Source organism: Typopeltis vanoorti, chromosome 4, assembly GCF_054136105.1.
Source record: "Typopeltis vanoorti isolate ZY-2024b chromosome 4, IOZ_Tvanoo_1.0, whole genome shotgun sequence".
In the NCBI taxonomy this organism is placed as follows: domain Eukaryota; kingdom Metazoa; phylum Arthropoda; class Arachnida; order Uropygi; family Thelyphonidae; genus Typopeltis; species Typopeltis vanoorti.
Genome location: NC_143552.1, coordinates 110,690,076 through 110,706,761, shown reverse-complemented (window position 1 = coordinate 110,706,761; position 16,686 = coordinate 110,690,076). Strand labels below are relative to the sequence as shown.

Sequence of the window (16,686 nt, the reverse complement as noted above, 5' to 3'; positions counted from 1 at the left end):
TATTTTATCTACAGTTCTCATCTGAGAGCTGCTCAACTTTTATTCGCTTTAAAACTTTCTTACATGTTATTCTTTTCAATATGAAATTCAATTTCATCCTACTCAAGACTAAATAGTGATCACTTCTAATTTTAATCCTCAGTACACCCTGGTGTCCAGCACCAGGGAGAAAACATCACTATCAACAATAACATAGTCAATGAGACTTTTCTTATTCCTTGCCTCTCCTCTCCATGTGAATTTGTGCACATTTTTATGTTGGAAAATAGTGTTAGTAATAACCAGTCCATGTCCTGAGCAGAAATCCAACATGTATTTGCCATTATTATTGGCTTTGCTCTTTTCTCCAAATTTTCCGAAAATATTTTTGTATGTCTCACAAACATTTCCCACTCTGCTATTTAGATCATCAACAAGGACCAACTTTTCCTTTTTCATTGTGTCAGTTGCTTTCTCTAAATCCTCAAAAAATTCCTCCACTTCTACCTTAGTAGAACCTTCTGCAGGACCATAGGCACAAATAAGTCTCATGGTCCGGTTCCCCATTCTCATATTTGCCCAGATCACTCCACTTGAGACCCTGCCATTCAACAAGATTAGCCTCTTAATTAGTGTTGAATACAATGGCTACTCCTCCTTTTCTTTGGTTGTCATTGCTTGAGTATAACATTTTGTATTTATTGCTCAGAAAGATCACCAGTTTTTGTCTTTTTTTTGTTTCAGACACCCCTATTATGTCGATCTGGTACTGTTCTAATTCTTTAGCTAGCTCCATTTCTTTGCCATTCAGGCTTCTTATGTTGATAGTAGCGATCTTTAACTCTGGTGATGTTGAGTTGGGGTGTTTTTTCAGATTTGTTCCAGTTCTTGACTTTTCGCTGTTCACCCTGGTTCCCTGGTAAAAACAACGGGGGCCTTGTTTAACTGGGCATGGCCGCAACCAGCATGAAATTTTGTCATGTTGTACCATCATTTTGTATTTTGGTTTAAGCCAATAAGAATACAATTTGGTCTGCTAAATCCCAAATTGCCAGCCCATCCTCGTTCATTCAGTATCCACTTATATACCCAACAGGGTACACAAAAGAAGGTGATGATTGGACATTAGGTCAGAAGCCCTGGTCGGTTCTCTGCATTCCTTTAAAGGCTATATGGAGGTGTGCTCTCAGTTATACAGCTTTGGCCCTTAAGCACCCCTCTCAACACTGCAAATCCCAAATTCATCCACTCTTGGACTGTTCTCACATTTTGGGTGGTGCATCAAAAACCTCCCTAAAAATACTTAATACTACCCAGAAGAGTGCAATATGCTTAAGAAATTATCCTTTTCTTGCAGATACACTCTAATAGACATTTCATTTCTGCCTTATACCTTTTCTATACATTCTGTATGGATGGGGACAAGCAGCTGCTAGTCCCCATCCATACAGAGTTCAGTACTCTTTCTCCCAAAGGACTACAATCTCTAGTTGTTCATGAAACACCAACAGGTTTCTTCTGTCTTCTTGATCTATGTGCATACATAGTGCTCCTGACTTATATGTTTTTCTGACCATTTGCATGTATAGAATTGATTATAAAAATAAAATAATATGAAAAATCCAACAAGATCAGAATTATCTACATATTTGTGAATTTTTCCCCCCTTCCCATTTATTTGTAAACAGGTAAAAATTCATTTATTATACAAACTTAAAAAAGGAAACATACTTAGATCAAATGATTTAATGTTTTTGTCTCAAATAATGTCTCATATGTTATGAAGTATGCTACAATTAATTTATTGTGCTAGTTAATTAAATTCAATAAATATATTTTACAATCTAAATGGATCAATTCAAAACATACCTTTCCATAAAAACATTTCCTGTATATTTGAGCTGTCTCATCTCTCTCCAATTTATTTGATGTGCACTGGGGTAAAATAGGATTTCCCTGGGAATCAAGAAAATAATTATGATGGAATCCATCAACCCAATATCCTCCACCAGGTGGTAAAACTATCAGAGGATATGGTCCTGGCTTCTTTAATATCTATAGATGACAAACAAGAACTCTAGCTATGATGATATTCAACTATACAAGTTTATGATATTTTGTATGCTGGATTAATATGAAAAAAAAAAAAAAAATAGCCTTAAATACTTTAAGGACATAAAATTAAAAGCAAATAAATAATTTTTACAGCAAATGAGAGAGAGAGAGATATGCCAAGAGTATCAAAAATAAGAGAGATGAAATTATTACATCGATTGAGTTTATGTGCTGTTTGTTAGTTTATGTATCAATTGAGTTGTAATAAATGAAACATAGATGGATGAGAATGACATCTTGACAGAAATAAAAATGGAAGGATATGATGTTTTCGTGAAGATAGGAAAGGCAAAGGAGGAGAAGTGCTGCTGGTAATAGCAGGGGAATTATGTCTGCGCAAGGTTGAGATACAAGGAGAATAAAAAAAAGTGGATGGTTTTGACACAAAATAGTGCAAAGTGGAGGTTGATAGAATGAAATATTGGTGAGGTATTGCTACAGGCCAAGAAATGTATAGGCAATTTGGCTTAGTGAGCAAACAAAGGGCGATCATTATGGATGATTTCAACTATGGCAACATTGATTGGAATGAAGAGACCGGGAATCATCAGGGAATAAGGAGAATGAATTTCTTGAGTTCTTAAGTTATTAATTAGAAGAAACACACGTATAGACCACAGTGAAAATTATTTAATTGTAAATATTTCATCCTAAGTATCTTAGGACATCATCAGTACAGTATTTAAACAAAAATTAGGAATAACATACAATTAGGGCGCATGATTACAATAGAATCTCATGAAAACGTGCATAACATGCTAAAGTAGTACAAAAAAAAAAAAAACGTTAATTATTTAACACAGTTTTGTATGATAATTTCCCAAACTTCAGGAATAGTAAGAACGTCGTTGCAGTTTAGGTTTGGTCTGTGTAGTAGGGCTTCAGAACTTTCTTTGTATAAACGTTCATGTTTAAATAAAGATCTATGTAAAAGTTTAGCCTTTTCCCAATGGATCCTATGGTTTGGATTTTCAATTCCATGTTGAGAGAGGCCAGATGTCTGCGGTTTAAGAAGACGAATGTGGTCTTGATGTTCCGAGATGCGTTTCTGAACAGACCTACCTGTCTGTCCAAAGTAAGATAATTTGCATGAGCATGGAATCTCATAAACACCAGGTAACATCAAGGGTGAGAATTTGTCCTTAGGAGAAGGTAATAAGTTGTAAATTTGGTTGATAGGTTTGTAAGTAGTGGCAAAATTGCATTTCTTCATAATTTTAGAAAGACGTTCTGAGATGCCTTTAACGTAAGGTATGGGAATCCTATGCACTTCTTCCTGTCTGGTTTGATGTATGCAGAAGTGACTGATGATTTTTTGAGTTGTTTTGGGATTATATCCATTCAGGATGGCTGTATTTTTGATAACTTCTAATTCCTGGTTTAAAGATTCTTCAGAGGAGCAAAAATAAAATTAAAAAAAAATAAAAAATAAAAAAAAAAAATGAGGTTCTTAAGGGATAACAATCATAGGCAGTATGTAATGGAGGGCACAAGGTTAGCATGGGTTTGTTAGAGGGAGGTCATGTTTCAGCAATCTCCTTACGTATTACAACAAGGCAACAAGCCCACTCGATAAAAGAGATGCACATACAGTGATGTACTTGGATTTTTCAAAGGCTTTTGATTGACTGCCACATGAAAAACCTGTAGCAAAATTGAAACAGATGGGATTAGATAACAGACTAGTAAGTTGGACAGCTGATTAGCTGTTGGATAGGTATTAGTAGGTCATATATGAAGAAGTGGTATCCCAAAAGAGGGAAGTCACTAGTGGAGTACCAAAGGGATCTGTTTTGGGACCATTATTGTTTAACTTGTATTAATGACATCGGAACTGGTTTAACTGGACACGTGCAGCTGTTTGCTGATCATGAAAAGTTGGGAAGTGCTATGAGAAGTATAGCAGATGTTGTGGCCTTGCAGGAGGATCTGAATAGACTATGGGAGTGGGCAAATGATTAGAACTGTCAGTTTAATGTTACAATGGTATCTCGCTAACCCGAACCTCTTTAGTCCGAATCCTCCAGTAATCCAAACTGTGATTTGAAAGAAAAAAAGTTTTATTGCGTATTATTATTTTGTATACTATTATTTTTATTTAATAATTATTTTAACTATTATTATTTATTTTATTATTATTGCAGTAAAGTATTTTTTTCATACTGTCGACTGTACAGTTATACTGGAGGCCTATTCTGATCTATTGTGTTCACGTTTGCTTTTTTATACTGTACTTACCGTATTGTCAGCATGAATCACAAATATACACAAAAAGAGGAAAATCAAAACGTGCATAATTTGGTTAAAAATATATATCCAGATGTTGAAATTTCGCAAACAGATGTTACGCAGTGGATTACAGGTAGAACCGAAAGTGAATTCGAAATCAAATCAGATGCTGAAATTATAAATATGATGCTACAGAATGAATTAGAAGACAATAAAGAACTCGAAGAAAAAAAAGTAAAACATGAAGAGGCAGCTTACAGTTTTAATGTGTATAGAATGGGCTAAGCAGAATGATACGCCATTCCATAAAATTTTGTTGCTAATGCAGCTCCGAGAAGAAGCATTTGAAAAAAGTTGAGCTTCCAAGAAGCAAAAGAAAATCTGACTTTTTTACAAAGAAATAAAAAACTTTTTTGTGTTATTTTGTGAAACATTTTTTTGTGTTGTGTACAAGAAAGTGATATTTTTTATGCAAATTAAGTTATGTACTGAACTATGCAATTTTATAAAATCAGAATCCTCAACAATACATGTACATACAAATTAAATTTTTTACTAAAATAAACTTGTGTACTGTATTATTTTTTTGTTTTACATTACAGTACAGTAGCTTTTTTCTATCAGTTAATTTTACAGAATTAAATTGATGTAGCATTAGAATCCGATTATTATTTTTGTTTTAAACGCTAGTTATTGTTGTCTCTTGGGAGAAAATTCGCTAATCCGAATGAGCACGGTTTTTATTAGTTCAGATTAGTGAGATACCATTGTACTAAGTGCAAGGTCATGAAATTTCGTAGGCAAGGTTGGGATGCAGAGTATACAATTAATGGAGAAATTTTGAGAGGTGGAGGAGATAAGAGATCTGGGAATGATGGTGGACAAAGACTTGAAGTTTAGAACTCGTACTGCTAAAATTGTAAGAACATTCCAACAGATTATGGCAATAAACAGGAGGACATTGACATGCAGAGGCAAAGAGGTTATGGTTCCTCTGTATATGGTTTGATCAAGCTGCATATGGACTACTGTGGACAGATTTGGTTGCCTGGTATTCAGGGAGATGAAGATGTACTGGAGAAGATCCAGAGAAGGTTTACTAAATTAGTGTCAGGTCTATGGAGTGTCAGATACAAGGATAGTTTGAGGGAATGCAACTTATAGAGCCTTGTGAATAGAAGAAGAAGAGGGATTAAAACATAAGTTAGTGAGAGACTGTTAACAGATTAATGTGGAAAAGATATTTCATAGAGTAGAGGGTGGCAACATTAGAACTAGAGGCCATCTATGAAATCTGTGTAAGGGTGTGAGCATGGGAGTGAGAAGCAGGTTCTTTGCATGGAGAGCGATTGGTGAGTATAATGAGTTGCCTAAAAGCGTGGTGAGTGTGGAAACTTTGAATGGATCTGAGGCACAAATTTGATAATCTTTTAGCATCAGAGAATATAGATCTCCCACGACAAGTCCCTTTAATCCTCGGAGGTCAGATAATAATAATAAATCAGAATGCAATGCATGGAGAATTTTTAACTACCACACTTTTAAAATGTTTTCAAGGTCCATGGCTGAACTTTTAGCCTACATCACCCATTAATAAATTCTTGACATTTGCAGAGCTTTTGATTTAGACCTGCTAAGCAAATTTCCATCCTTTCATCTACCTACCATCTTCTCTAACTGTATGGACTGCTTTCCCCTCTCTGGGTGTTCAACTGTGTCATGGTGGATTGCTCCCTCTCTTCAAGCTTCACCACCAATACAGTTCTGCTTCAAGGCTCTGCTCTGTCACCTACCCCCTTTCTCCTATGTATAAATGATATAGACTCAATCACCACTAATCCTATTCACAGCTCTACTGATGACAGTGCTCTGCATTCATGCTACTTAATTGATAATCATGCAAGTGCTTAGACATCTAATTTTTAAAAACGTATTTTTTTTTTATGTGATTCCTACTCATGAAAGGTTGTAAGCCATACACTGGTACCATGAGAGGGTTAAGGATTTTTATTCATTATATATATATATATACACACACAGTAAAATCCAGTTTTTATGTTCCTGCAATTTATGTCATTTTCCTTTGGTCTCATCTTAAGGCCTATTCTTACGATATATTGTTTTCCCACCATTAACAACTTGATGTGGACGTTATTTCCTGTGATTTGCGTTTTTTTCCTCAGGTGGAAATACTGATTTTCAAATCGATTTCCTCTCATTCAAATCGATTTTTGCAGAAATCTGCACATTTCTGTTCCCAGATGGCGTTGCTTTCAGCTGTAGTTTCATTTCCGCCATCACGGTGTCACGGTGACTTGCACACTTGCAGTAGTGATGAGCGATACCGTGATTTTTCAATCACAGTGCAAATTAATACTGCAGAATTTTTGCTACGTAATTTAGCATGTGAAAGTTGCTTTCAAGTTGCAGTTGTGCATTATCCAGAAAAAATTTTTGACAGAAAATATATTTCGGTAGAAGAAAAGATGACAATTCTGCAACGTGTATATTGGCATGCCGGAACACGTGTGCAATTAGCAAAAGATCTTGGACTCTCTGTGTCCACTTTGAACACAACAGTAAAAAACAAGTCAAGCATTGAACTCAATGCAAATCAATCTGGCGCTATGTCAAAAAAAAAAAAAAACGAAAAGCAAAAACAATTCAACAATAAAAGATTTTTTTAAATAGATAAATGTAAGTAATTGTAAATTCATTTATTTTCAGTTACTGAATTTTGTAATCTAGTATGTAGACTCACATACTAGCAGTAAGTCATCTTTTAGCCTTTTTTTAAATGTTTTTTTACATTTCCTGCTATTTACACTTTTTTCCATCAGTTCCCTGAAAAGTGTAAAAAAGGGGTTTTACTGTATATATATTTTTTTTTACGTAGCCCAAAAATCCTTCTTCAGAGATCAAATTGAAACTTTTCAAGCTACGTCAGGCCTGTAAGCAGAGGGATGGTCTCACACCAGCTAATGAAATTCATCTCCACTTAAAGACAATCACAAATATCCATGCCCATGGCAAGATTCGAACCTGGCTGAAGAGGAGATATGCTATATGCAGCTCTTGTATGCTGTGTGCAAAGCTAGAGTTCTGGTCTTGAACCACTTGTGTTATATCGATATATATATTATTTTTAATACCTTGCCACTGTGGTCATAATCTTGAGCAGAATGGGAGATAAAGGCCTTCATTCCAGCTAGAATTATTTCTGTTATTCGACTGGAGCAGATGTTTGGATAAGGAAAATGGATTTAGAAATACTACAGAAAGGAGGAGTAGGTGTCATGTAATACCAAGAACACAAGACAGACTGGCTAACTAAAGGACATTCAGTAGCAAGAGAAACTGGAAGTTTCTCTTACTACTGAAGTTTCTCTTAGAGTTACCAAGAGAAGAAATGATATCTACAGAATATCTGGAAAGAGAACAATTGTCAAAAGTTTAAGAGCATCGGCAGGATCATGAGGATTAGCTGGTAGTATGGTGGAGAGAAATACAATTTGTAAGATCATGGTTAATGCAACATACTTCAACATCCCTTCTAGTTTGATCAGTGGTATTGAAAAAGAACAGAAACAGGTGGAATGAAAGAAAGATGGGAAGGTTGCATCAAATAAGTTTGAAGCTGAACTAATAATGGATGTTGACCAGCTGCTTGTGTTTTTGTGTGTTTTAGAGGAAAGTGTATAATGGGCAGGCAGTTATGCAGAATTACAGAACTCATGAAAATATTTATAGTAAAAATAAATTAAAGATGCCAGGAAATTATATTCTTAGTTTAATCCTTTATTCAAGTGTAATAACAAAGTCTGAACATGAAGTCACTTCATGACTGGGTTACTTGTACCAAGAATATAAATTCTTGGCATCTTTAATTTATAGTATAACCAAGTGAAAAAAACTTTTGACATCTATCTCTAATCCAGAATATTTTATTATTAAGGTGCAACACCTTTTGGCTACTCATATTTGAAAATATAACTTCTGCATTACTTCAACCATGGTATCACTTCTGGGTCTGGCCCCCACTGATGAGACTTCAATAAAAGTCTAAACCAGTATGGGTAGTGGTCCTTCCTATAATGCATGTCCATAAAGATGTGCATTGCATTGCATTATGGGATACTAAGGCAACTGATGTGAAGTCATCGGCTTCTATATACAACTAGCCAGTCATGAAATTAACTTCACATGCAAACTTTGTTTGCTTACACTTGGATAAAGGATGAAACCAAGAATATAATTTCTTGGTATCTTTAATTTATAGCATAACCAAGTGAAAAAACTTTCAACATCTATAGTAAAAAAGCAATGCCAAAATAGAACAGAATTATCTATTATGTATACAGTCCTATTCTGAATAGCACAAAGAGATTTTTGGTATATACAACCTCACATGTCAAAATAGCATTTTAAGGTTGGGTGGATTTAATTATTGTTTTTGACACTTAAGTCTTGTTTCAGTTTGATTTGTTGTATTTTCCAATGCTATAATTTTTGCAGAGAAAAGAAGACTGGAGATGCAAATAATGTTAAACTTTCAGTGCACAAACTGTTGTAGCCACAAGGACTAACTTATGTTTAAAAACGTAATTTCTATTCGTATCTGACATAAAATCAAAAATACTATATTTGAAGCAGTTTTGAAGCACATTATTTCACAACAATCAATAAACATACAAACGAATTAGTATGTGAATCATAGAATTCAGACTTTATCAGGCATAACTGCAGATGGACAGCACCTATTCACTTTATCTCATCTTTCCATCTATCACATGAACCTTGAGAATGGTTTGAACATTTTGAAAAAATGTAACATTAAGACTTAGAAGGAAATTGTCCAATTTTAATAAAAGCTAAAATGGATAAATAACTATCATGTAATATGATCAAAATAAATTTTTCACTAATTTCTAATAACACCTAGAAACTTTGATATTATTATGCATGTTGTACGAATTATAAACAGGGTGATGGCAATTTTAACTACTTCCTCCAGATATTAATTGCAACTGGTGATCATAATCTTACACCAATCTCCTTACCTTTTTTTTAATAAAAGAGGATGGAGGGAAATCATGTATCCTCGGGAGTTGAACTGATAAATTTTTTCATAATAAAAATGACAGCTATTTATTGTATTCAAAATTACTAATTAGGCAAGAATAACATTGGTTATTTATACTCAGAAAGGATGGATAGTTGAATGAATGAATGAATAGCAAAAGAGGTTAAAAAGATATTTCCAATGGAATTTGTCTGATTTTTTCAATATCACACTTCATACATGAATGTAATATTTTGAGCAATTTTCCTATAGTCTTTGCTAGTTCTCATCACCACCATGTCTGATTTTACATATTCCAAATAATTTGTTTCAACTAATGTCTGACCTGCTTTCACTCTGCAGAGAATCTAACAAACTTTTTGGTTATTTTCATTTAAAGTATTCGTCATCAACTTCTGGTCTTTATTTGTCTATTTTGTCATCAAATTTATTTAGGTATTAGGTGACAGACATTATAACATCACTCAGTGTGAGAATATCGTCTTGCTTACTAGAAACCAAATAAATGGCTTGAAAGGTTTCACAGAACCTTTTCAAGAAGTATACTTTTCTTTGGTCTCTGGGGAAGGCTTTGTGGATTATCTAACCCTTAGCTTCCCCATAAAGGAAATTGGCTAAACAGCTATTGGTATACAGCATTTGCAATGTGCTCAATTTTTTAGCCACACAATTAAAAACTGTAATTTCTCTAAATTTTTTAAAGCATCTTTTAGGATGCAAAACCAGAGTAGATTAATATATAAAACAAATTAATTATTTTGACAGATTCCCATCAAACTGCAAAGCAATGCCAAATTTCTCGAAGCTTCATTCAAAACCAGAACAGTGCCCACCAAAATATTTTGTCCAATTACCGAACAAAATGGTGAAATAATTATGACACAGAAATGGTACTATTACATAACAATTACACTTAACAATAAATAATTTTCTCATTTTTATTCATATTTTATCTCACTTTTTGCATACAGAAACAGCTGATAATTCGAAGCTGCTCTCAAGTATCATATAATGTAAAACTTGTAGAAAGGCTTATACGCTGGTTAGACATGATAATTATTGATGCTGTCAATACTTAAGGAATTGACAGCATACACTAGAAATATAAATTAAATCAACTTTAATATATACTTTCCGATATTTTGGCAACATCACGTTGCCATCTTCATGGGAACTTGAGATAAAGACACGTGCACGCAAGTACTACATAATAGCAAATGAGAAATGAAGTGATTCCCCTTGGCAGGCTATATTAGGCGTTCTTTGGCCTTTGGGCTACAGTTCTTCTGATATATGTTTCCCAAATTTGGGGCAGTCTCATGCATCCAAATTTGATGAGGTTTGGCATGTTCCTAAGGGCTGAGGCTGATTCCATGAAAAGTCTTTCATATTTGAACTTGCTGCAGTGTATTACTGTGGCTTTCTTCCACCTTATTCTGTGGCGAGTATCCAGAGCATGGTCTGCAAGCCCAGAGTGGCTGTACTGGTGAAATCAGATGTAGTCCTCGTGTTCTGAGATTCTGATATTTGCTGTCCTGTCTGTTTGGCCAAAGTAGGACAATTTACAGCTGCAAGGGACCTGGTATACAACAGGTAGGTCCAGGGGAAGTGGTTGGTCTTTAGTGGAGCAGATAAGGGATGCCAATTTTCTATATGGTCTGTAACAAGAGGTCAAGTCATGTTTTTTTAGGATTCTGTTGATTTTTTCCAAGGTGCCTTGAATGTAGGGAATGGTGATGGATTTAGATTAATCTTTTTTGTGAAAGGGGGGGGGGGTGATATGTGGATAACTGATTTTAGTATTTTTTGGATTTTTTTTTTGGGGGGGGGGGGGGTAGCCATAGGCTGAGAAAGCATTAAGGATGTGACTAAGTTCAGTAGTTAGGGCTTGGTCATTTGAACAGATTAGTTTTGCCTTGTTGAATAGTGTCTTAATAACTCCATATTGTTGTGAGGGGGGGGGGGGGGAATTGTTGGTGAATGTCTCTGCCTGTATGGGTGGGTTTTCTATAAACTGAGAAAACCAAGGTTCCATCAGGTTGGCGGGGTGACTAGTGTGTCTAGGAAGGGGACGCTATTGATTTTCTCTTTTTCCAGGGTGAACTTGATTCTAGGGTGTTAGTTGTTTAAGTGTGTTAAGAAGAAGAGGAGTGTATCCGGGCCATGTGACCAAATAGCGAACACATCATCAACGTAACGAAGCCATATGGTAGGTTTTTGTGGGGCTGAGTTTAAGGCTTTCTCTTCAAAAGTCTCCATAAAAAAGTTGGCCAAGAGTGGGGAAAGTGGTGAACCCATGGCTGTCCCCTCTATCTGTTTGTAGAATTTTTCCAGCCAAACGAAATAGCCTGAGTTCATTATGAACTGAAATAGGGCTGAGTTATCGGGAGGAAATTTAGCTTGGATTAGCTCTAAGGTTTCTTTGAGGAGGATATTTGTGAATAAGGAGGAGACGTCAAAACTGACCATTATGTCATTATGTTGGAGCGTAAGGTTTGATTACGGCCACTCTGGGCATTGAAGTGGGCCGAGTTTTTTTTATGTGTGATGGTATGTTGCCAGTATAGTGTGAAAGCGCTTTGGCTAAATATTTAGCTAGTTTGTAAGTGGGGAATCAATGCCATCTACTATGGGATGTAATGGCACATTTTCTTTATGTATTTTTGGGAGCCCATATATACCGGGGGGGGGGGGGGGTCTAGAGTTATATGGTTTTAGTCTGTTAGTAATCTCCACAGGTCAAGAAGTGACTTTCTTAAGAAGCCTATAGAGTTTTCTAATTTGTGAGTTGGTGGGATTGTATTCAATGGGGAGGTAAGTAGCTCGATCTAATAGTAAAGCCTTAAGCTTACCTGTGTAGTCATTATGATTGAGTACCACAGTGGCGTTCCCCTTATCCACTTTGGTGATAACTATTTCTTTGTTTTTCATCAATTCCTGTAGAGACTTGAATTCACTAATGGATATGTTGGTTTTTAGTGGTTTTGCTTTTGTGAGAACACAGGTTACATCCAATCTAATATCGTTGGCGAGGTCAGACGATTCAGTTGTCTAGATAACTTCAGCTTCAGTTTGCCGTAATGGTGGGCGTTGCATGCGATGGAATCTCTGTGGATGATAGTAATTTTTGTAGAAAGGCTTATACGCTGGTTAGACATGATAACTAAATACTTAAGGAATTGACAGCGTACACTAGAAATACAAATTAAATCAACTTTAATATATACTTTCCGATATTTTGGCAACATCATGTTGCCATCTTCATGGGAACTTAAGATAAAGACACGTGCACGCAAGTACTACATAACAGCAAATGAGAAATGAAGCGAGGAAGCTACCGTTTTCCTAAATTCTTGATGGTGTCCCTTGGCGGGCTATATTAGGTGTTCTTGGCCTTTGGGCTGAAGTTCTTCTGATATATGTTTCCCAAATTTGGGGCAGTCTCATGCATCCAAATTTGTTCAGAATCAACAGAATCCTAAAAAAACATGACTTGACCACTTGTTACAGACCACATAGAAAATTGGCATCCCTTATCTGCTCCACTAAAGACCAACCACTTTTCCTAGACCTACCTGGTGTATACCAGGTCCCTTGCAGCTGTAAATTGTCCTACTTTGGCCAAACAGGCAGGATAGTAAATATCAGAATCTCAGAACACAAGGAATACATCCGATTTCACCAGTACAGCCACTCTGGGCTTGCAGACCATGCTCTGGATAATCGCCACAGAATAAGGTGAAAGAAAGTCACAGTAATAACTGCAGCAAGTTCAAATTTGAAAGACTATTCATGGAATCAGCCTCAACCCTTAGGAACATGCCAAACCTCAACAAATTTGAATGCATGAGACTGCCCCAAATTTGGGAAACATATCAGAAGAACTTCAGCCCAAAGGCCAAGAACAACTAATATAGCCCGCCAGGGAGAATCATCAGGACTACATCCTTAAGTTCCCATGAAGATGGCAATGTGACGTTGCTGAAATATCGGAAAGTATATATTAAAGTTGATTTAATTTATATTTCTAGTGTACGCTGTCAATTCCTTAAGTATTTAGTTATAATGCAAAACATACTCCCAAAAGTTTATAATGCCATATTAAGCCATTCCTGGATTATGTTTGATCTTGGTGATCTCATCACAATGCATCCAGAACTGTGAGCATATTCCTGACATGTACCCTCAAGAGGGTGTACATGATATGATAGTACTACATGAAAAATTTACATCATTACTAACTTCTTTTCTACAATTTTCCTCCAAATCAGCCTATTACTTGTCAAGACTCCAATATTATCAGATCTTATATTTCTATCTTCTAAGCCACTTATTATTGTATCAATCCATACCTATATCTTGGTCTTCCTCTGGGTCTTTTTACTGCCAACCTGGCAGAGAACATTTGTTTTGCAAATCTTTCCTCTCCCATTCTGTTTAAGTGACTATACCACCTGAGATTAGTTCTGCTAACACATTCCTGGATGCTGACAATGTCAAGTTCTTTCCTAATATTCTCATTTTTAATATGATATTGCCACTGATGCCATCTGTTCATGCCCCTAATCTTTCTCAAGACTCTCATATCTGCAGTCTCTAGTCTTTGGTCAAGTGTTTTACTTCTGACCCAGCTCTCAGATCCATAAGTTAAAACTGGCTTAAGTATTTAGTGTTTTGGCTAATTTCTCTCTTATTCCATATAAATTTATTCAGTTGACATCCTACCATACCAGCTTTGTTGATTCTGTTGTCTATTTCCATACTGAATTTACAACTTTCAATAAAAATCATGCCTAAGTAGCTGAAATGCTTTACTTGTTCTATATTCACAATGCAGTTGATATTTTCAATGTTTCAGCCTATTTTCATTGTCTTTTTAATGCTGATCTTCATACCATATCCATTACAACAGCTATTCAATTTAGTCAGGGAATCTTGCAGATTTGTAGCAGATTTATTTAGAAGTATAACATCATCTGCATAAAGCAAATAGCTCAGATTACCATCTCCAATTTTGATATCATGTTTAATACCAGTTTCCTTCATAATGTGATCCATATAGATAATGAACAACAGTGGAGATAATGTACATCCTTGTCTGACACCAGATTTAACATTAAACCACCTTCCTGTACTTCTTCAATTCTAACAAACTGAAATAAAGACTAAGTATTGCTTAATATAATGCCCCATTCACACCATAGCGTTTCAAATAGCTTTTGTCTTGGCACCTTGTTATATGCCTTTTCCAGATCTACAAAACTTAAATACAGATCTTTGTTATATTCCCATGATTTCTTAACTATCTGTCGTAAAGTGAAAATCTGATCCTGACAGCTTCTGTTTGACCTAAATCCAGCTCTCTTCTTCACCAAGCTTTTCTTCTACAATTCTTCTCAACCATTTCTCAAGTATACTTGCATATATCTTACCAGGAACACTCGGTGGGGAAATACCTCTGTAATTCTCACATTCAGTTTTATTTCCCTTTTTATATATGGGTACTATGAGAGCTCTATTCCAATCATCTGGAATTTGTCCCTCTGTCCAGGCCTTCTGAAATATGCAGTTCAGCCACTGTAAGACTTTTATACCTCCATACTTCAGCATTTCTGGTCGAATATCATATACTCCTGCTGCCTTTAAACATTTCAGGCTTTTGATGGCTTTTGTTACTTCAAGTATGGATATATATTCCTGACTGCAAGCCTGGTCAGTGTTTTTTACCACTGTGCTGTCATCACTGCTTGTTTCATTTAGCAATTTTTTGAAGTAATTATTCCATACTTCAAGGATATCTTTTTCTCTAGTTTGCATGTCACCTTTATCATCTTTTATAGCTCTTTCCTCCATTTCTGAGCTTCTTCAAAAACCTTCAGAATATCTTACCACCTTCTCGATATTTATTTTCTATGTTCTTACCAAAGTTATTCTTGTAGATAAATAACTGTCAATTTTTAGGGAAAGACAAAGTATACTGTTATATTATTTAAAAAACTTTAATTAATACTTCCTATATTCCGGTAATGTTACATTACCATCTCCAGGGAACATAAAATTAATGATATGTGCAATCACGCACTAACACTGAACAAATATGGCTAAAGACAACAACTGAAGTCGGTCCTAAAGTCCTAAAGGTGCCACTTAGTGGGCTAAATTGGGTAGTAGTCTTGGCTGTTGGACTGATGTTCTAAGAATGCGAGCTTCCCATATTTGTTGAGGTTTGGGAGTTATTTTTAGAGCTGTGGCTGATTCCAGGAATAATCTCTCATATTTATACTTGCTGCTGTGTAGTAGCATAGCTTTCTTCCATCGTATTTTGTGGTGGGTGTCCAAAGCATGGTCAGCAAGTCCTGAGTGGCTGTATTGATGAAAACGGATATAATCCTTAAGTTCAGATATCCTGATATTAGCTGTCCTGCCTGTTTGGTCGCAGTGAAGCAGTTTGCAACTACAAGGGACCTGGTATACTCCAGGTAGGTCTAGGGGAAGTGGTTGGTCCTTGGAGAAGCAGATAAGAAATGCCAATTTTTTATATGGTTCATAACAAGTTGTTAAGTCATATATTTTTTTAGGATTTTTGTTAGCTTTTCAGAAGTACAGTGGTATCTCGCTAATCCGAACAAATAAAAACCTTGCTCGTTCGGATTAGTGAAAAGTTCGGATTAGCGAATTTTCACCCAAGAGACAATAATAACTAGCATTTAAGACAAAAATAATAAGATTCTAATGGTACATCAAATTTAATTCTGTAAATAAATGAAGTAACTGATAGAAAACAAGCTACTGTACTGTAATGTAAAACTTAAAAAATAATACAGTACACAAGTTTATTTTAGTAAAAAATTGAGTTTTGTATGTACCTGTTTTGTTAAGGATTCTGATGCAATAAAAATTGCATAGTTCATTTCATAACTTAATTTGCGTAAAAAATATCACTTTCTTGTACACATCGCAATAAAAAAGTTTCACAATAACACATAAAAAAGTTTTTTTTATTTCTTTGTAAAAAAGTCACCGATTTTCTTTTGCTTCTTGGAAGCTAAACGTTTTTTCGAATGCTTCTTCTCAGAGCTGCATTAGCAACAAAATTTTGTGGAAATGCATATCATTCTGCTTAGCACATTCTATACACATATTAAAACTGTCAACTTCTTTATCGTCATCATCGTCTTCTAATTCATTCTGTAGCGTCATATTTATAATTTCTGCATCTGATTTGATTTCAAATTCGGTGATTCATGCTGACAATACAGTACGTACTATACAGTATAAAA

General features: G+C 35.4%; 1 protein-coding gene across 4 annotated transcripts in view; it reads right to left on the bottom strand.

The window, feature by feature from the left end:
* The window catches only part of RapGAP1 (Rap GTPase activating protein 1), a 457,436-nt gene that overhangs the window by 203,406 nt on the left and 237,344 nt on the right, over positions 1 to 16,686 (bottom strand). For all 4 annotated transcript variants that reach the window (XM_090391964.1, XM_090391963.1, XM_090391965.1 and 1 more), the window contains one exon: positions 1,849 to 2,034. In XM_090391964.1, coding sequence (XP_090248090.1) covers positions 1,849 to 2,034 — 186 coding nt within the window. The remainder of the gene's footprint in view (positions 1 to 1,848; positions 2,035 to 16,686) is intronic.